We start from the raw sequence: 23334 nt of genomic DNA on the forward strand, positions 1-23334 counted from the left end.
CCTAATATCAACTATTACTAACAAATTGTATTGGATACTATATAGATAGTATCGAAATAATAGTATTTCGTTAATAATTAATTTAAATAAATACAAATTGCATAATCCTCTTCGTAGTTGGTTAAAAATAAAGTCAGAGTCGTTTGTAATCAGCCGAAACCATAGTTACTGCAAATGTGTATGTGTGCGTTATCTACTTGAAATATAATGGCGAGTATACACTGTACGAATATTTTATTGTAGCCATTTATACAACAAATGTTACATGTATGTATAATAGATACTTATACAAGCAATTTTACCTGTATAATTGCAAGGAGAATTGGAAGACACTCCTTTGGAGATGGTACGGTTCCTAGGTTTTAAATAATGTAAAAATTATGTACTTAATTATCAACCCAAACAGATATAACATAATTTAATGAAATATAATGTTAATGCTGAAGAGAGAAAGAGACCAATTCATGTGAAAACAATCATTTATGATAAACTAAGTTATTAATTGTCATAATCTTAAGTTTTTTTATTAATTTGTTTTCTATTAACCTGGAATACATAGAAATGATTTCTACTTAATTGTACTATATGTTTTTAATATCGTATATTATGTTCTATAAATTGCGAATAATATACTTTACGGTCATATGTATTACATATCATTTATTCAAATGTATAAATGGATGATATATTAATATTAGAGCACTCGAAACGTCGACTAAAGAAAATAAATTTCTGTTATCTGTCAAAGTTATATTTATATACACCCATACACCAGAGACAATATAATAATTTTTAAAATTTAATGCTAAAAATAATAACACTAGTGTAAGCACCCCTTTATAGAGCAAACGTCTGAGTTTCGATGTGGAAGTCCCAAGGTTGTCGCATTCAAAATTTAAATAAATATTTAACCGATTTAAGAAAAGTGCATACATATATGTATTATTATTAAGTGTCATGACTCATGACTCGCATGATCGTTTATATGTTTTGTCCTTTAATTTTGATTCTTCTATGTATAATATATATGTTATAATGTAACATAATTTGTTAGTAGTTTAAGGTGAATAAATCAATATATATATATATATACGGTTATATTCTGACCGAATATAACCGTATATATAATATAATTATAACGTAATTATAATTATTTAAGATTAACAAGGAAAAACCGTTAATAGCAAAACAGTCAAGTGTTAGGTTAGCTAATTTTTACTGACAATTAACAAATGATATTTAATGACATTAACTAATTTGCGAACAGAAATATAGAATGCAATTGTTTCATAATAAAGTCAACGCCAAATCTCAAGTATTTCAAAACTGTTTTTGATTATTAATAGTAAATAATCAATAAATAATAATAATTGGTTATTAAAATTAAATAATTTCAACCCTAGAGTCTCCGCGTGTGAGCGAATAAGGTATACAATGGCACACAGATGCGGTCCTGCCGTCCGTTGAGGTGGCCGCGTTACGTTTTCAAAAATGTATACGCATTCGAAATTTGAATTATTATTTTTAAACGCCATATTGTTTTTATAACCGATAACGATTCGTCGCCGCGATTCTGTGATGTGTTTTTGTTTTAATTACATCAAGTGACAAGTGAAAAAGTGCGCGTATAATATCTGTTAAAAATAGACAGTTAACAATGCAGCAAATTTTTCGTTGCATTCTGTGATTTGTGATTTGGATTACCGATTATGGAAAAGCCATCGTATAAGGTAATTTTTCTCGGTCTCTGGGCTATTTAAAAATAGAATCCATGTGGCCATTAATAATACGGAATTTTAATAGACATGCCATTGTTCTACTGTCTTATTCTTAGACGTAATTGTCAATTATTTCTGAATAATTTGAATTAACAATATTTGTATTTTCTCAAACATTTAACCTTTACATAAATTTTATTGCTGTAATAATTAAAGATGTTGTGACGTGTCTTTGTGTGCAAAAGGAAAGAAATTATTATTAATTTTTGTTTGTGTGAGTGGATGGCGGAACTAGGGTTGTGCCATGTTTTATTTTATCGATTTTTTATCGACATTAGTTAAATATTAAAATCGGTACTTAGATAATGCAAATTAGAGTTTTATAATTATTTCTGCAAATTGGAGTTCTCGATTACAAAATAAATCTATTATTGTACTCGCTGTGTGCTATTTATAACGATTCAGAATGCGGTATTTATTTTTGTGGTTTCTACTTTTAACCAATTGTGTAATGAGTAATATTTAACTATTCTTAAATGTATGGTAATTGTTATATGTTAATACTTTTGTAAAGTTGAATTTTCTTTTCTAAATAGTGACTTCATTTTTACAACAATGGTATATTTTGTTTATCTTTTTCACACGGTTCACTCATATGAATGATTTTGTCACGAATTAGGATGACTTTGTTTAGTTATCATTTAATATCGTTAATCTGTAATAGTATTAAAATAATTTAATAGCACAACATAGGGACTTGATATGTCGTTAATTATACTGATTTTATTTAAAGGTAAATTTAATGATTATTAAATTGTTACATTGACGTGACGTAACAAAATACCTAAACGGCTGAACAGTTATTAGTGAGTTTTAATATCGTAATAAATTTACTGTCGTAGCAAAAAGGTCAGGGTAAAAGTATATTTTACTTGAAATACTTAAACTCGACATTACGTAATCAACTTGATTCTATAAACTTTCACTTGTAACAAAAACTTGGTAATTCTACGTAAACAAAACAGTTATAACAGTCCATCAATTTCATATCTGTGACCTTATCTAAACGACTCTGCATATCTTGATGAATTTTATTAAATATATATTAAATGTATAAGACGATTGAATTTTGATAATTTTGATTTTGATTTAATTTGATACGACAATTATGTAGTGAATATTGATCAAAGCTAACCAACTGCATAGTTATCAAAATCGGTCAAGCCGTTTAGTTCAATTCTCGAGATGATAATTTAGCGTAACTTTTTTTTATGTAACAAACAAACTGGCAAGAGTCTCATCTGATGTTGAGTGATACCGCACATAAACACTCACATTGCCAGAGCTCGCAAGTGCGTTGCCGGCATTTGAATTGGTACGCTCTTGGTCTATTTCCTACGTTTGTTACATTGTTAGGACTTATGTAACATGATCGACAATTACACTTTAGTATAATTAACAATAATAGACTTCTAGATTCTTCCATGATTATTTACTGGTTGCAAATATATTTTAAATAATATTCTTAATTTAAACAATTATTATCGTTTCGCATTTTACGATTTATCGGTTTGCAACTCTATGGCAATGACTATTGTACATACAATTATAGTTATTTATGAATACCTAGTAAAAGATGTTATCAAACTCGAAACATTTCATATATACTTCGTATGACACTAAGAAATACCAGGTATGTAATACTAGTATATAAACTTCAAATCGAAATACGTGTATACGTTATTAGTATTATATATTTTGATGTTAAAAAAACACGCAAATTAGGTTGGTAAGCTCAAAACTCGAAGACGGCTGGACCAACTCCAGTATTCATTTATTCCTTAAAGTCTGAGGAAGGTTTCTATAGAGAAAAAAAAATTTACTACTTAGAACAGTATCAATGGGGTAGCATAGCAAAATGTTACATATGTTGGTATGTAGCTACTAAAAAGGTAGGCTAACATATTAAGGAGAAACGAAGTTGGCAGCTCGTTGAATATATAATCCTAAGTGTGTTTATAAACATTTAAACAATACATTAAGTCCCTGCCACACATGTTACTATTTACGTACTAGGTACGTACTCGTAACAGTTTAATAAGTGATACGTCACTGCTATAAATAACAGGTTATTTAAATTTTGGGTCAATAACATGTGAATCACAGCTAAATTTAAGTGTTACGCTAATGCAGCTTTACGTTTATTAATTATTTTTACATATATATATAAATGTATATGCGCGTAATACTTTAATTTAATATTTAAGTCTAAATAAATAAAAATATGTGGTATTTTAATATGTTTTAGTTAATCGCACATTACGGTTTCTATATATTACGACTAATTGATAACGATACGTTACCAATGTACTGATATGGTTCTTTTAATTATTCAGGTATCAAATAGTAATATTTAAATGGATAAGTGACGCCGGGTGGTGGCAACTAGCGTGAATTCTGTCGTTTGCGCTTGGTTATGCGTTAGTGGTTCTCAAACTTATATTTATTAAATGCATTTTTACACACACATTCGATTTTCATTAAATATGTATTAAGTTTGGAATGGCTCTCTTTAAGAGAGCAGTAAGGGACTCTCATCCCTGAGGTCGTAGGTTCAAATGTCTGTGCACCAATGGAATGTCTATATGTGCATTTAACATTCGCTCGTACGAAGGAAAACATCGTAAAGAAACCGACGAGGATTCCTACAGATTATAAATCTCATTGCTTACTTTTGCTGACAAGGGAGGAGGGGGGATAAAAAATTGTAGTAAATCTGCTAAATTAGCCAAATAATCTTCATTCTTATTGAAAACTCAATCAATATCATCTGTCTATTTCTGTCACATTTGGTTAACGTTGTGATGGAGAGAGGCGTATGACTTTAGATTGTATTAACAACTCGAGAATATACGTTTCATAATGTTAATAATAAAACTAGTTATGTATTAAAAAATTAAACAAATCATATAATGCTACCCAACTAAAGTTTGAGAAGCGGTGATCTCATCCAATATACGGTCGAAACATTATACAGAATAGGGTGTTAGTGTAGGGTTGTCACATTTTTTTTTAATATCATAAAACACATTGTGATAATTAAAACTAAAACCAAAATGTAAAAGTCATGTGGCTTTATTAAATTCAAAATTGTCTAGTATAGTTTTGTTAATAATCATAAAACTTTATGACAGTTTTGTAATTTAAAAAAAAGGTTTTAAAAAACAGTCCTTATTTTAGATTTCTTTATCAAAAATTCTTAACTCTTTAAAAATAATCGTTATATTTTAGTCAATTTACATTTAACAATATACAATAATATATCCCTATGAATCAGACTATCTATTGATGAAAACTATATAAAAGTACGTTCGGTAGTTTTTGAGATAATCGCGTTTAATATAGAGGCGTCTTCATGTTATAACATGTAAAAACTCGTTAAATTAATATCACAAAATAAATCTGGTCGTAACAGCGTATTTTATTTTAAAATGCAAGCATTAGCCATAAATATTTAATTAATTAAAAAAATTACATAATTTTTTTATACTTTAGTTTTCCAGACACATTCCTGCGGCTTTAATTTTATAAATATATTTAATTATTGTTTAATAATTTTGATAAAATTGACATCTACACAGTCAGCCATTTTGTTTAAAATCACATTAAATATTTGGAATATTGGCAACCCTGACTTTGTGAAACAAAGACGCTGCCAGAAACGGTACGTGTGTGAACGGGACGGACATATTCATAATACGCTTTCCTTTTTATGTCAATATTGAGTGGGAAAGAATTGTTTTTTTTTGTGCAGACTAAAAACTAAAATAGATACGTAGTTTTCATTACTTTATCTATGATTCATAGTCCTTTGTAATTGTGAAGTGTTCTGTAGTAAGATACAGGCCCTTTCTTAGGCACTAAAATGTTTTTGTATGCAATTGATATACATAGTTCTCTTAATATCCATAGACTAATATCCGCTGACGCAACCTTGAGAATAAAAACTCTTTATTGGAATCTCTATTTGATTTGTTTCTACTTCCGCAATTCTGTCAAAACATGGCGGCAATAATTGTGTATTATAGAAAGAAACAATTAATAAATATTGACTTCAAAGGTAAATCTCTTATTTATTTTATTGTTTTTATGGTTATTTATCCATTTTTAATTATTATTACTATATAGGTTAAGAATATTGTAAATTCTCTTTATTTGTATGTAAATTTTTAGTATGTCAAAAATTAGATTTTGACATAATTTTTTGATGTTTGTTTGTACCGAACAACTCTCTTAGTTACAAAACTATAGGTTTACATTGCTTTATTAATGTATTTCTTGATTTATATTTAGTTACATAATATGTATTTAGCGATTTTAAATTTTAATATAAAAATATTTAAGACCTGTTCCAATATTAAATAGCAAATATCAAGAAGCATAATTAGTTAGAGTAATTTTCATTTCTTGAGGAAGGTTGGAAGAAATCGTATGGAAAAACCTAAGAAGCAGTTTTTATTCCGGAGAAGTGAAAAGTCTTTGGGATTTAGCAAAATGTTCCATAATATGTTGGTATGTACTACAATAGTAGTCTAAGTAGTATCTTAAGGACCTATCTGGTCGCCAAACTCCAAAAAAGTACATTTTTTCTTTCCATTTTTCGTCATATTCAAATTCAAAAATCATTTATTCACGTAGGTAACACAATGTACACTTGTGATTCGTCATTAAAGAAATAAATATTAATGCTTCTAATTTTACATTTACTGCCAGTTCTCAAATCAAGGGCGTAGAACGGAAGAGAAGAACTGGCAATAAACTCTCCGCCACTCTTTTTAATCGCCATGTTTTTTTTTTTTTTTTACACAACGTTTGTAAGGAGCTGCAACCATTACACCATGTTCCAAATGACATTTTAAGTAATTAATAATAATAACATAAATAAAAACAAAGACTTGTCCCATATCAGCAGGAGGCATGGTGAAATAGAAGCACGCACTTACATTCATATAACATACTTACATAGTTTCTTGAAGTAAGTAGTTTATGTATCGATACACGATTTAAATAACTTCACTCGATAGAAATAAAATCCAACAAAAAATCATGTGTTTTAAATTTCAAATTGATCAGTCGGTAAAGTGACGGATTTGATAGATTCTCATTGATTTTTCTAGAAAACTGTGTAATTTAATGTTAATATTTGTATTTTGTTTCAAAAGAAACCCTATTGTTTGTATGGATTCTTCTGCGCTGCAACGTTTCCTGTAAAAAACATTGAGTTTCCCTCGTAATTTATTTAGACATTTTTTTTATAGATTATTATTATTTTATTTTATCTGTACTCTATGCCTAATCTTAGCCCGTCTCACTCGCACGTTCACTATCTGCCGAGCTGTTTCAATTTTATACTTATTGATTCAAAGGCCGTGCTTGGTAAGGTTAGCAAATTATTTTATAATTTTAAACCAACATAATCTATATTTATTTATTTCGTAATTCAGCTAACAAAAATTATATGATTATATGTTACAACAAACAATTACACTAAAAATATAGCCAGAGATGGAATACATCATATACTGTTACATAGAAAAACGTTCAAATATTAATAAAAGGGAAAAAACAATAAAAAATATTCAATACATTTAACTTAGTGATATCTAATTTGTCTGTGTCGTGTGATATATTCGTGGAAGTAATTTCTGTATATGTTTAATGATCATATGTTAATCTAATAGGCAAGTAGGTTATCAGCATTTTGTGCCTGACGCACGCCGTTGACTTTTTGGGTCTAAGGCAAGCCGGTTGCATCACGATGTTTTCCTTCACCGTTCTAGCGAATTATAATGCGCACATAGAAAAAAATCCATTGGTGGAGACCGAACCTACGCTCCAGGATTGAGAGTCACTGAAGCCATTAGGCCAACAACGCTTCACTAAATAACACACACATATAGTGTTTACCTACATATATATGAAGATCCTCGCTCAACGAATAAGTATCTCCATACGAGGAAATGCCAGCATAAAATGTCTAGCAGATGGAAACTTTTTATTTATTTATTACAGAAATACATACATTAGCCTTACAGACTATGCCAATTAGTTTTATTTGATTTACCTTTATTTTTTCCCCGCATTGAGATACTTATTCGTTGAGTAAGGAAACCAGCTCTGGGGTCACCGGTACTATTTGTGGACTCGATTATTATTATATACTAGTTGTTCCCTGCCACGCTTCGCTGTGATACATTGTGATTGAATGGATAAGAAATAATACAAAGAAAACATTTCATATAAGTTTAATTTTGCAATACTTGTGGAAAAAAATAATGAAAAAACAAAAAAAAAAAGATATAAACAATCCTTGATGCGGATTATATATACCATGCTAAAATTTCAGAGACGAGGCATATAAACTTTACTATTAAAATAAACCCAACTCTTTTTTAATAAATTAAAAAAAGAGTTTGGCCGTGGGGTTCAAGTGCACGGGTGCTAATTAAAGGTTAGAGCTGGCTTTTAAATAGCACTGGTGACCCCAGAGATTTGATTGATTTGATTTGTATTTGTGTGTATAGATTAGTTCTTGTATTTATTTTTAGTTAATCTAACATTATAGGTAACCTAAACTAATATAACCTGATATACCAAAAGACTAAAAAGAACTACCGACTAGAGTCTTTAAAAAGCGACTTGGTGTATTACTTTTGGAAAAAATGTACTATTCAATAAATGATTATTTGCGTGAGATACTATAATTGGTATAAATTTAATAAAGAATGATATGTACGATACAAATAATATAAGAATTGACTTTAACTAATAATGTAAAATTCCTTAAGACAAATTTGCGCGCCATTCTGTGAAGCAGAATATGCGAACTTACGATTGTACCACCTTACACATTTTTGTACCATATTCTTGCAATAAATAAATTGTTATTATATAGTGTAATTTCGTAAAGGAATTTAAAAAAGATATTTATTCTTCATAATTGATTTGGTTGACGCTACATAACAAAATGGCCACATCCGCAGTTCGTATCGGAACAGGCCGCGTCCACATTACGCATGAATTATATTTTTGACTTAGAATATAAACTTAAAACTACGTTGAAATATAAAATTGAAAAATTATATACCTAAACCTTCCTTAGGTATCAGACTATATATTAATGAAAACTATATTAGTTTTTCACCTCCCTTCTTCACTCAATACAAGGCAAACGCAACTATTTAAAATTCCTCGGTTTAATTCAAACTATTTACGTAACTCAGTCATGTATCGTATACCTTCAGATTATAACACAAATTACCAGCAAATAGATATTATTTTATGTATCTAAAAATCGATCAAGCCGTTTTCATGTTATGTCGTGACAACGGAAAACGGGTTTCATTTATATATATATATATAGATAGACAGTCTTTCGTAGGCATTATATAAGGCAGCGTTCGTAAGAAACGTTTTCTGTTCCGTTTCTCTGTCTAACTAATACCAAAGTCTTTTCATTTGTGTATACAGCCTATGATTCACAAATAACGTGGCTTTCTATTGGTGAAAGAATAATCGAAATCGCTTTAGTACATCCAAATATTATACCCTATAACGTGTAGATTAGCCAGTGCCCCAGTGACTTGGTGCTAGACCCTGAAGTTTGGTGCCTATTCGAATCCTGGCTGTGTACTTTTCCACTATAGGTACTATGTTTTTAGGTTAAAAGTTTCCTATTGCTTTCTGTTACATAATAAACTAGTGGACCCGACAGACGTTGTCCTGCATGATATTTCAAGCGATTAGTAAAGCAAAGTATGAAAGTACCGACTGCAGCGCCATCTGGGGGGCTGATTTGTGAATCTAAACCATTCCCGGATCCCCTTGAACACACACAAAAAATTTCATCAAAATCGGTCCAGTCGTTTGAGAGAAGTTCAGTGTACACATTCACAGAAGAATTATATTATATATAAAGATGAGCAGTGTTAGCCTAGTGGCTTCGGCGTGCGACTCTCATCCCTGAGGTCGATCTTTCGTACTCCAATGGATTTTCTATGCGAAATCAAATAAAATTCATTTATTCATTTAGGTGACACAATATACACTTTTGATCGTCAAGAAGAAATACATATTAAATGTTTCTAATTTTACATTTACTGCCAGTTCTCAAATCAGGGCGTAGAACGGAAGAGAAGAATTGGGAATAAACTCTCCGTCATTATAATATTTAATCGCCGAGCTTTTTGTTTTACACAATGTTTGGGGCTGCAACCATTACACCATGTTCCACAAGACATCTTAAGTAATTAATAATTATAAATTAGAAACAAAGATTTGTCCTCTATCAGCAGAAGGCATGGTGAAATAGGAGAACGCACTTACATTCTCGTGGGAACAACACGCAAATACCTACATCTAAATGCTACACCCAAATAGTCGACGGTGTTTGTCAAGCACAGGAGGCTGATCACCTACTTGCCTATTAAATTGAAAAATAATCATAAATCTGAGGCCCAGACCTAAAATGTTAAAATGACACATCACTATAAAAAATGTCGCGACAGCATGTCTCTATCTTTTATAGTTACGTCAAAATAAGCGTCCTTTTATTATTTTTTTTTAATTGAAATACCACCGCTAGAAAAGGCTCTTTATTCGTACCTAGGTATTGATCGTTATCAAAATAAATATTAAATACCAACGTTTCACATAAACTACAATTTAATGGCATAACCACCAAAAAAGCATGGTGGATTGGTGTTCTCCTGCCGTTTCTCTTGAATAGTTTACTACTATATAATATAACAAAAATCTTAGCCACAGCAACGCTTGGCCGAGTCTACTAGTTGTAAATATTTAAGGAATGTTTAATGTATGACTCAAGAAAGCAGATTTTTTGACGTGATAACGTCTTTAAAATCGTTTTAGTCGGGTGACATGTTCAGAAACTTGTGTCACACCAAAACCTCACGAGCGCGATCGCAGGTATAACGAGAGAGAGACGGACCGATCTCCCGTCTCATCTCGAGCGCTGCCAGTCATTCCGTGAATGTATGAAGAAAAATGTATATCATAGTCGAATAAGTAAACTTGTCATTTTACACCCGAAATTTATCATCAAAAGTGTGAATAAAACGATAGATGTAATTTAAAATTTGAAAAAATTGTTATCTTCATTTATTCCTTACTTCCCAAAAACTAATATCACCAATAAGACGTTATCACGTAAACATCTCGATCGTAAACCTACTTTACAAACAACCAATATTTTTTTGCGAATGTTGTGATCTAAATACATTCCTCACTTGTCTCCTGACAGATAGGGAGAGACACATAACCCACTTCAAAAAGTCCATTCCAGGAATTTTATTGTATATTATCTGTTAATAGCTCGTCGGAGCGCCGTGTGGTCATCATGGGCAATACACCTTCTACAAGGCACTGAGGTTGACTGGCTCCTTGGAGAGGATTATCGCGATTGGAGACTTCTTCTTCGTCAGGATATGGCAGGACTCGGAACTGGTTTCCATAGGTAGGACTTAAAATAATAAAAGCTTAGTTTTAATGGCATTATTAATAATGCAGGAAGATAAAAAGTTTGGAAGTAAGTGTATATTTGCTTTTTTAATATGTATGTCACCCTAAAATTGTAAAAACCGTTAGATTGTAATCTATCTCGCGAGATTGTAAATTGTCGAAAGATTGTGAACCTCAACGAACTGCTTACAAATTAACGTATTATTATTCGGTAGTTATATGAAATTGTTGGGAAGTAAAATTAATCTGTAATTGACCAAAGAAGTTGGAATGATAACTAAGTTAGTGTAGTACAATCTACCGAATAATAATACGTTAAATTGTAAGCAGTACGATGAGGTTCACAATCTTTCGACAGTTTATAATCTCGCGAGATAGATTACAATCTAACGGTGTTTACAATTTTACCGTAACATGTATAACAATAATTACACCAAATAAATTAGCAAAAATGACATTATTATCATTATTAATTACATGACACGGTGAACTCCGTATCACACACATTTGTGTCAAAGCTAATACATTGTAAAACAGAACAGTTATAAAACCAGGGCCATCTTAAACTAGGCTGGGGCTATTGGGCACACAAGAATTTGGGGCCCTTTTGCAAAGTAAAAAAAATTATAAGTATGACCATTTAGGTCATCAAATACAGTATAATATTATGTCATTAATGATATTATGCTGTTGGTTTTTTGGTTACGATTACGATAGCGGTTTCTTTCGAGATTTCTGTTGAGTCTTCTATTATATCCTTATTAATTAGTACAGTAGCAATAGGCGCAGTTATTGATATAGTGGCGTAGTATATGCCTTGTAAACATTCTGATACCTTTTTGATTACTGATTTGTGAAAAAAGTGTAATATGCCCGACAAAAATGTTTTGAGAATAAATGTGGGAGAGAAATTGTCGGTCCTTCGGGGCCCCCTGAGAATTAGGGCCCTGGGCACGGGCCCTGTGTGCCGGTGAAGACGGTATTGTATGAAACACAAATTTCTGAAGGCTAATAAATACATCGCTTGCCCCGGGGAACTAAGTCGTACAGTACGTCTGTTTCAATGTTTTCCCATTTTTGATTTCCTTGGGTACTGCACTGTAACTAATTTTTTTCCAGAATTTTTGAAGTTATACTTCTTTAGGCGCGTTATGAAAAATTTATGAGAGTGAAATTTTACGATGCGCGCGCACCGTGACACAAAATTAACAGAATGAAGTTGCCCACGGAAGATGCTACGGCATTGGACATAATTTAAAAACAACATTCGAATAATAATAGAATTTATGTTTCACTTAATGTAAGAGAATAATAATAAATATTTATTTATATAATTTTTCAAATGTAAACTGAACTTTATTGACTATAATGACTCCTTTTCCAGTCTTTGATTATTTAATTGTAATTAATTATTTGCATTCAATCAAAAAATATTTTTAATAATGCCAAAGAAGTATAACTTCTTACGCGCGTACATAAGTACACGCACCTTTTTTTAATCTATGGAAATTATTTTGTGCAATGTTAGTAATACTCGATTACCAAATTTAACCTCCCCTGAAATAGATCGAATAAATATAGTTTTAGTTTAGATTGTAATTATACCAAATAATCATAATTAATGCGACATTTTAAAAACAAATAATGAGTGGTAATAATATATCCCTGTTTCACCAAGGTAATATATCCGCGTAAGTAGTGGTAATAGATTATTACGTTCTAGACATTCGACAAAAATTACCGTCGTAATGTCCAATGTGTCGTCCGTAATTGTTTAAACAGTGAAACACGCTTTTGCTTTTCAGTCTAATTAGATGAATTAGTTTACGTTTTGTTACTTTTTTAACTATTTACACTAAACACATAACAACAATGTTTAAATCGTTGAATATAAAAAAAATATTTGATACATATAATATTTGTGCGCATGGCCGTCTCCTGTGAGATTCGGACCTCGGCTTAGGCCGTCGCAGGGTCAATCGCCTGAAGGGCAGGTTAGCTCATTGAAATGAGCGAAGAACGAATTTTGGTATAATTGGCTTTGATAATAATAATAATAAATGGTTTATTTGTAAATTTGTACATTAACTAAAAACCATATAAAAATATTCATGCAAATGTCAAATTAATTATCATAATAATAAGAACAGTTAAGTTTGCCGTGCGAGCGGTTTTTTTTTTGGGCCTTCTATGGGTCCTTGTTGTTGGGGATGCTCCTGCGCATGTGCCACAGCAAGTTTTATGTTCTACTACTCCGACTCGACCACCCCACTTCGGGCGGATGTTTCACGTAAATTTGTAAACAACAGAACCACTCAAACAGACAACTCTTTGTCTCATCTTTATGTGAAGATTCTTAAGAATATATGTTAATATTTCTTTAAATTAAAAAAAGATAGTATTTAATTTTCGTGTGTGATCGCAAAAACAAGTGATTACAATACAAAATTTTTCTAGGAGAACTTCAACTCCTATGGACGGACCGTGTCTCCGATCAGACCCTGGTCTCCTTGAGGCTGTACTTCCTGCCGGAGAACACCCCTGATGGACGAGGGACACAAGGCCAGGTTGGTTTAGATTATAAACTAGTTTCATAGCAGGGAAATTTTCAAAGAACTACATGAAATAAGCAATCAGCTATGTCAAAATGCTACGCAAGCGTCTAAACATATAAGTATAAAAAAAACTTTAGAGGTGTCAAGGGACACCCGGATGGAACGAAATTCCTTTCGATTAATTTATATGTTAATTGGTATCATAACAGTATGATAGATTTTCTCGACACCAATCTTACGACGAAAAAAAAAAAAAAGCCAACATCACGAGGTGTTCTCAGGCGGTCACCCATCCAAGTACTGACCTCGCCCGACGTTGCTTAACTTCGGTGATCGGACGAGAACCGGTACAAGAAAAGTGTCGTGACAACTTTTCGTCAGAATTTTTTCCGTCTAGCCCCCTTTCACAACGCGCGATAAGGAACTTCGTTCCAAAAACAGTGAAATTATTTAAGAATAAGCCAAAAATTCATTATTCCGTATCACACAAATATACAGTATTTACAATATTCTTTACCTACATATAGGTCGGTTATCAAAAGCTGGCGCGTTCACAGTACTCACACTAATGCAATTTCACTATACAGTGTGTTTAAAAATATGACTTTTTTGCCAAGCTATATATTTTAGTCTACTCTGGTTTGAGATTGTCCTGGTAATGTTTGAAAAAAGATCAACATGTACAGTAAAGATCAACATAAACAGTAGCAAAAGCAAAACAATAACTGTCACTTTTATACTCATAAGCTTGACCGAGCGCAAGAGAGACGGACAGTCTTTTCATGATGTATTTGTGATTGTATTTCAGTTTGACATCTCGCCTCGCGCTTATTCACAGACACTACACAAGCACAAAGTTTAAATGTGTTGAAGCCGCCAGCTTTAAATAACATACCAATAGTAATAATTATAATTAAGTGAGAAATTGACAATTAAAACAAATTGAAAAACTCTGTGTCCCTGTGTCTTTATTGGCAGTATTTCCTCGCTGTATTGCGATACTTATTCGTTGAGGAAACCACTGGCTCCGGGGTTACTGGTAGTACCAGCCAACTAAAATCTTTATTAAGTGCCTGTGGATTTCAATCCCACTGCCCAAAAGGGAACAAAATCAAACTAAGTTATGCATATCACACATTTATCGATATCTTAAGTCAGTTGTCAGTGCCAAAATATGACACAAAACCTTTTTACAAATCCCGTTAGTATTGTGTGGACTTAGATATTTCTTATCTAGAATATTCATAGAAACAATTACCAAAGCTAAGAGACTTAGTCCGCAATGTTTGTAATAATTGACAATAAATGAGCTGTGGAGATGTAAAAGCGCGTATTATATAAACAAATCATTGTACGTTTTATATACTATCATAATGCTATATTTGTAGCACAAAGGTTGTAAAAACAAATTGTAATATAAGAAAACCGTTAAGAAATACAACAGTTATGTACTGCACACATTTGTCAATATCTAACATCAGTTGACATTGCCAAAATGACACAAAAATAATACAAAAAGTAATTCACAGAAACAATTAGCTAAGTTTTAGACAAGAGACTTATTCCGCCATCTTTGTGATAATTGACAATAAATAAGCTGTGCTGCGTTTTAAAAGCGCATTTGAATTTATTTGTTTTTAATATTTTATAACGTATTATATGAAACTAAACTAAACTAACTAACTAAATTCTATAAGTTTTTAGTAGTCTAATATTGTAAGGCAGAAATTACGAACTCAAAAAATTTGATTTGGATCTAATTGAAAACTAAATTAGTCCAACAAAGTATTCTTGTCTCTTTCTGACAAATGCTATTTACGCTATGATGAAACGAGACAGATGAGTGATTTGTATTGAATGTTATATATGCTCGAAAATCTTACTTGGAACACATAAAATTATGCTAAACTCGAGAGTAATAAGGACTAAACATACTTAAGGCTTAAAATGAGTAAGAATAATAATTACTAACAATAACTTTACATTCAGTGAACATTCGAATTACAATAGACAAAAATTTTAAATAAACCGAAAACACACTTCTCTCTCTAACATATTGCGCTGTCTCGTTCTAATCCCTATTCGGTAACGCCAACTATTTCATGGATGAAATTATTGCTGTTTTGGTATGTACTACGAGATGTAGCGATTCGCTGGGAGTGTTTTAATCAATGCAATTAATTATTTTAAGTTGTAATTAATCTGAGAATGTTGCAATACACAAATAAAAACTATAATTTTAATCGCATTACGAAATGAAAAATTGTGTTTGATATTCTTTGTGTATTCGAATTTTAAAATGGCGCCTTTGCGGCGTCAATATGGCGTCCGTTTTTGTCGTCACAAATCTTAATTATTAATATTCTACTTTATTGACTTAATGTATGGAAATTAAAAACATTCAAATTACTAAGGTTTTGGACTTAAAAATATGCCTCTTGCCACTTTGTTTGTCAAAATATATTACGATATTTTCACCACACGTCTTTACTATCGAACTACTAACCATTATCCTTTGAAAATTAATGTCAACGACTGCGCAGCAGGGAGTCTACTACCTGCCAAATTAAAAAAAATATCAAAAATAGAACAAACTTATTTTGACTCGCACCACAATCAGTCCTAACTGGCACGCTCCAGGAAAAACAGACCTTATCTCAAAGGAATAACGGCGATATCTACATAACGCTGCGTCAGAGTAATTTTCTAGTACGTTATGGGATTTCGTACTACGATTTAATGTTTTGATACTTTGATGATAGTGTAAAATGAGAAATACGTAATATAATATATATTAGTTCCATATTAGGAACAGTCTACTAAGTAATTTAATATATACTGAATTCTTATCAGCTCTTTGAAACGTGTTTGTAAACGATAATTGTTCATAAAAAATTTTTACTCTTTTCATCGCAGTGTTAATGCAATTTGACAGGAAGGGACGAAAGATTCAGATAAAGTTTACTAACTCTGTTTATTTTCATCGCAGCGTTAACACAATTTGATAGAGAGAGATGAAAGAGTTTTTATATCATATATGGGATAGGTATCTCAAATTACAATCTCATCGTGAGCGCTGTCAGATATATCAAACTTCGTAGATGGTTTGACAGCTCTTGAAACTAGGTTTAAGATTGATATTCTTGAATACGGGCCTTAGAGCTAAGTCGACTTTAAAAGCAACAAAACAAATTAATAAATATTACGTAATACTAAATTATAATTACGGCTCACAACTGTTTAAGCGCAGTATACAATGCCACGTCGCGTTGACTACATGAGGATTTTAACAGAGACGCCCATAGAGTAGCTTTCGCACTAAATTTATTTATTTTTTCTGCCCATTTCAAAATGACAAAGTTTATTCTTTAATGACATTTTATCAATTATAATAACAGTCGTATTCAAACTAATAGTTTAAATTTAAATGAAAAAATCTAATGTAGAAACATTCGAAACATTTAATAATAAGCATGAAAGACTTCTTCCACAGTCCGTTTAGAAAACTTTCTTACGAATTGTGGAATCGACTCTCGGTGGGGGTGTTCCCTGGGAGACGACCTTAAATTGTTGAAACAGACTACTACTCCCTCAAAGGCACCCACTAAAATGGCTGTCCATGGGCTTCCATGACTGCTCTTTACTATAAACAAATCTTCAGAATGTGGCGGAAGTAGATTTCATAAGAAAATTTATAAGATCAATAACCCCTTTGCCAGACTTACAGGCATGTTTTGGCTTATGTATTTCCGCACGTAGAAAGAAATGCACGACCTCAAGGTAGAGAACAAGTTTATTAAAGCTGGAAGTAATAAAAACTGATTCTAAAGTAAAAAGGGAAAGGAACAGTTTTATCTATTACCTACAAATTCTGTTTACGCTGCGGTGAAAAGAGACAGACTTAAATTAATTTAATTAGATTTATTCAACTGAATCAATCTAATTGCATTCTTCACTAGAGAGCTCTTTTGTCTCTTTCTGTCTAATTGTGATTACGCTACAATGAGAAGAAACGTAAATAATCTAATAGAGTTTAAAAATTTAATAATTCTTGTCCCATTTATTTCGGATCTAGGCATTCGGCTATCTTATCGTGGGTTCACTCTCCGTAAATAACTGATAACCGTACAGGTACAGTCATGGACACAATGACATTGAATTTATTAAATTTTTTAAGTAAATATTTTTCCTTTTGTATTTTAAATTTTAAGAGCAGTGGTGGCCTAGGCTTCAGCTCGTGACTCTCATCCCTGAGGTCGTAGGTTCGATAGGCTGTGGACCAATGGACTTTCTATGACGAAACCGCCTTGCCTTAGACCCTAAAAATCGACGACGTGTCAGGCAGAAGAGGCTGATCAGCTACTTGCCTATTAGATTGACAAATCATGAAACAGATACAGAAATCTGAGGCCCCGATCTAAGAAGGTTGTTGCGATAAGCTTCATGCATGCCTTATGATTTATGTAGCTTGAATTAAATATAAATAATTAAATATAATATATATAATTTAACTTAGTATTTATACAAAAAATAACCTTGGAAACATATTGAGTCTTAAGATTACTACATGTTATTATATGTTTTTATGTATATATGCTAATTATATAATATTTTACGTATTCGAAGATTAATGAGAAGTTTAATGTTGCTGAATATTTCATTTTATTCGGCTTTTTTGTGGAAAGAGTTTTTGTTTTGAAGCTTTTTTGTTTACAAAACTGTGACGTCATTATTGTTTGACAGTTATCTTATAGATTAATAGCAAATAAGAATTATATTATTCACAAAAAAAATATACAAATACAAAAAAAAAACGAATTGTGTGTAATAAATAAATAAATTATTCTCATTACACAAAATTTGTAGATTCTGTACCATAAAAGGGTACTTCGGTACAAACTACAAATTTTTGCAGGAAAATACCTAGTTTGGGTGTTAATAGGCTGCGATTATTGCCCTTTTTTGTAACTATCAGATGAGCCTCCTGCCCGTTTGCCCCCTTATCTATAAAAAAACGTGAAGAAAAGAGAGTTTTAGAACTTATAAATAAATAAACATTAAGTTTTTGTTATTATTACTTTTTATTTTTTTGTTGTTGCTTGTTTATTTATTTTCCTTTCTAGCTTGCTTATGTTCTAATATAATTGATGTGTATGTAAAAGTTGTGATGTCACGTTTTCTTTTTAAATCATTTGCATACACGTATTTTTAGAAATAAATATAAATAACTGAAACAAAACATCAAAAATTCTGTCAGGACTTGTGTGACGCCATTTTAAGTTTAATAATTTTAAAACGTGATTTTCGACGCGCCTGTACACAAGTAATAATAGTTACGAACGAAAAGTACCTTTAACGTTCGCGTAGATAAGATTTCGTCAGTCGGAAATATAAAAGTAATTATTGTATAATACATAATAGGGCAGTATTGACTTCAGCGTGCGTCTCTCATTCCTGAGGTCGTAGGTTCGACTGGCTATGCACTAATGAACATGCGTGCACATTTAACCTTCGCTCGTAAGAAGGAAAGCATTGTGAGGATATCGGCTTGAAACCCTAAAAGTCTTGGCCTCTTAAATATGCCGGCCTATCGGTAGACCATAGGCCATAGGTAGACCTTGTTCTGTCTACCTATGGCTAGCTGGCTGCAGCAGCTCCACTCTGTCGATCCAGCGGTACCTAGGCTGATCAACTTCGACCACTAAACCGGCTCAAGTAAACCCCCATCGACCAATATTGCCTATGCGCTTAAGGTGCCCATTCTAAGAAATGGGTTTGATATATTTATTGCTAAAATGTATGATAAAAAAGAATTGCTTTGACAGATCTTGATACTAGATTTAACTTTACCAATGTAGCCGACGACATATTAGATCCTTACATAACTTGGCGGTTTGTATGGGACGAACAAAAAGTAGATGTTTTTAAATAATATATTTAATTAATCAAAGTATTTACCATTGCTATCTATGCACCTTTGCCATTAGGTAGTTCATTGATCCCTTTACTAAAAAAAACTAATTGCACTGGAATCAAAAAAATCTTTAAAGGCGGGTCATCTGCCCCATCAGAGTTGAATGTTTTACCTTGCAAGAAGTTATCCAAATTTCGTAAACAATGGTAATCTGTAGGAGTAAGGTCCTGGGAGTATGGTAGATGTCTTGGACATTGCAATTGAAGCTCTTCTAATTTGGTAGCAGTCTGTTGTGCAGTGTGTGGTCTAGCGTTGTCGTGAAGCAGCAGTGGCCTAGAGCGATTGACCAGCCTTGGTTGTTTAGCAGCTATCTTTTCCATTTTGGTTTGCATTTGCTGACAATAGACATCTGCCGTAATCGGCTGGCCAGATTTCAGAAAGTTATATGCACATGCGACATAGATATATGGACGACGTGTTTGCGTGTTGTTTTTCCTCATTGTAAGATAATTTTAACCTGGTTTTGCGATAAAATGTCTGATTTGATTAATAAATAAATTGTAATGATAAGATGCCTTAGTTGTTAAAAATATAGATAAAACAGTATCGTAATTGGTTATTTAATAAGCTCGCAGAGTGTTACTTTATTGGCCTCGACAATAATGCTTACCTTTCTTAGAAATCAGACTCTTTATTGGTGAAAACTATATCAAAATCCGTTCAGTCGATTTTGAGTTTACCGCATCGGATAATGGATCCCATGTGCAGCTTTAATGTGTAATGTGTGTGATGACGACAATAACCTTTATAATTTTGTCCATTTACATAAAACCATAAACAATTATACACTACAGCTACTACTAAAGCTTACATTACGAATCAGTGAATACTATATAAAAATCCGTTCAGTAGTTCTTGAGTTAATCGCGTGTGTACAGAAGCGAATTATTATTAGATAAATCCATTGTATTAAGATTTTTGTTTAGTAGTGGGCGCTGTCAAATATGTCCATACAGAAAAAATGGTTTGACAGCTCTTGAAACTATATTTGTTTGACCTTCTAGAATACGACTAAACTGACGTTCGTCTGACACTAATAAAACATAATATAAAGCGACTCCATTGTATTATTGTTCTGTTCAGTAATTATTTATGAACATAGCACAGGGCTGCCAATTCACCACAGGGTTGTCAGTTTAGCAAAATTTATTTTTGTATTTGTAAAACTTTACTATTGTCAGTAATATTAATATAATATCGCTTTACGTTCTTGGATATATCAAGTTTATTATTGCTGAACATAGATGGCGCGTTTATCAGTTGATATTATAAATCAAATTCAGTAGAGATTTTTCTAAAAACGCTTCTTTAAAAACACATACATACATACATATACATATACGATTTTCGTTTCGCCTTAATATAATACTTAGCCTACCCTTTTAGTACATACCATGATATGGAATATTTTGCTATGTACCCCATAAACTGTTCGCCTTTCCGAAATATAAAATATTTAAAAAAAAAAAAAGTGGTCCAGTTTCCGAAAATGTATTGATATATCTTTTGCATTTAAGATATTTACTACTAGAAACCCCATCATCCCATTTGTCCCTCTAAAAAGCGCGTTCTGTATAAAGATTCAGCATTCTGATAAAAGAGAGGTGGATATTTCCTCCTCTCACACTTTGAAATCAATTTTCGTTTAGTTTTTACTTGGCACATTAAAAAAAGTGCGTGCGTACAAAGTAAGTACACAATGTCAGAAGTGAAACTAATTGTTCAGTCTTGTTCATATTTATACAAATCTAAAACTATAGATTTCCGAGATTTAGAGGGAGGGAATAAGGAAGATATGTTTATAGTATTGTCTTTTATTGACATAACTTTTAGACATAGAAAAACACTTTTTTAACGGGTTTGAAGTTATGTTTTATTATATCATCTATTCTATCTTTGTTTCGCAATAGCTAACTTAGCTATTTCTGAAAATAAAGGGCGCTATTTCTATAAAAATCATTTCGTATCTGATCTTGATTAATTAACAGTGATAATAGACAATATATGTTTAATCAAGATTTTTCCTTTTATTTTATACGAGTATTGTTATATGACAATTAATTTACATAAAACAGCAATGAATATACTGAAACGTTCCTTAGAAATCATATAAGTGAAAACAGTATAAAAATCCGTTCGGTATATGGCGTTTGTATTATTTTATATTCAGATATTGTCTCAATAACGTTCAAAATTAAAAGTAAAGTTTGACATCTGTCAGACGACAAAATTTTAAAGGAATCTGATGACTAATGTATGGTTGACATCGAATGGGATATGACGTCACCAATAGACTATGGAAATATATATTTGTTGGTATGTTTTGTCCTACTCGCTTTCGTATAAACGAGCGAGATAAAACACAACTTAAAATAAATAAACATTTAGCGAGATTATTTAATGTATAAATAATTTAATTTGACTTCAAAAAGGAATATTTTAGTAGGTAAATTATCAACTGTCTGTATATTCCTATATATATATAATTAGGACAGAATTAACTATTCGTATTGTACCTACTAACACTGAACTGTTTCTGCAAAAAATAAAAAAAAATGACACGCGCCATATTGTTTTAACAAGATTAAAATATCATTATAGTACGAGATCCCGCTGCAGGATTGGTGCGCTCATCGACTATTTGTTTAAAACCAAATTTTTATGTTTATTTATAATTAAGAGAATATATATTTACTAGGGTGCCTATCAAAATTTGGCCGCCATTATTTTTAATTAAATTATTTTTAATTGATGTTTGGTAAAAAATTTCGTTCATTTATTATTTAAATAAAATAACGTCTACATCACGGTAATTAATATGAAGATTCTAAAAAATCACGGGTGCCGTTGCGCACATGGCCGCACCTCTTTGGCAGCCAGGTGTAAACAGGTATGATTTCGATAAATTTATACGTTTATAACCTATTTTTATTAATTATATGTCAAATTGAAGCTAATTTTTTTCTATTAATTATCATATAAAGTTGCTTAATTAAATCTGGCCGCAAATAAGGGCTACTGGCTGTTAAAGATAATAAATATTTAAGGTAGAGTGAAAGAGAGTTAGCGCGTAACATCATTTGTCAGACGAGGACAGCGTCGAACGTTATAGAGATTACGTTACGTTAATAGAGACGACTTATAAAAAATATGTAATTTTTTTCAAAATGACAAATTTAAAAATTGCAACAAAAAATTAATGTTGATTTGATATATCGACGGTCTAGTTAGCAATTTATTGAACATTTTGATGAAGCAATAATCCAATTACAAATTATTTGAATGATTCAAACTTAAATATTATATCTCTATTAGATATTAATGATATTAAATGGTTTTTTAAAATGATAATAAATTTTGAAGTCATTGTTTTTTTCGTACAAATAAAAGATTCTCTAAAATGGAGTTAGATAATTTGCTAATTAGAACGTCGATAATTAATATTAATTTAAAAAATAAAAAAATAAAACCAAGGTGACTTAAGTAAAAGAATTTTTTATTGCGAAAGTATTATTTAAAAAATTTATTAGATTTTATTCAAGTAATT

At 31.4% G+C, this 23334-nt stretch overlaps 1 protein-coding gene across 2 annotated transcripts in view; it reads left to right on the top strand.

The window, feature by feature from the left end:
- Window positions 1-1455: 1455 nt before the first annotated feature.
- The window catches only part of LOC125058628 (AT-rich interactive domain-containing protein 5B-like), a 55858-nt gene continuing 33979 nt past the window's right edge, over window positions 1456-23334 (top strand). For both annotated transcript variants that reach the window (XM_047662736.1, XM_047662738.1), the window contains exons 1-3: window positions 1456-1730; window positions 11112-11253; window positions 13716-13825. In XM_047662736.1, coding sequence (XP_047518692.1) covers window positions 1710-1730; window positions 11112-11253; window positions 13716-13825 — 273 coding nt within the window. In that variant the 5' untranslated portion in view covers window positions 1456-1709. The remainder of the gene's footprint in view (window positions 1731-11111; window positions 11254-13715; window positions 13826-23334) is intronic.

This window comes from Pieris napi, chromosome 18, assembly GCF_905475465.1.
Source record: "Pieris napi chromosome 18, ilPieNapi1.2, whole genome shotgun sequence".
Lineage (NCBI taxonomy): Eukaryota > Metazoa > Arthropoda > Insecta > Lepidoptera > Pieridae > Pieris > Pieris napi.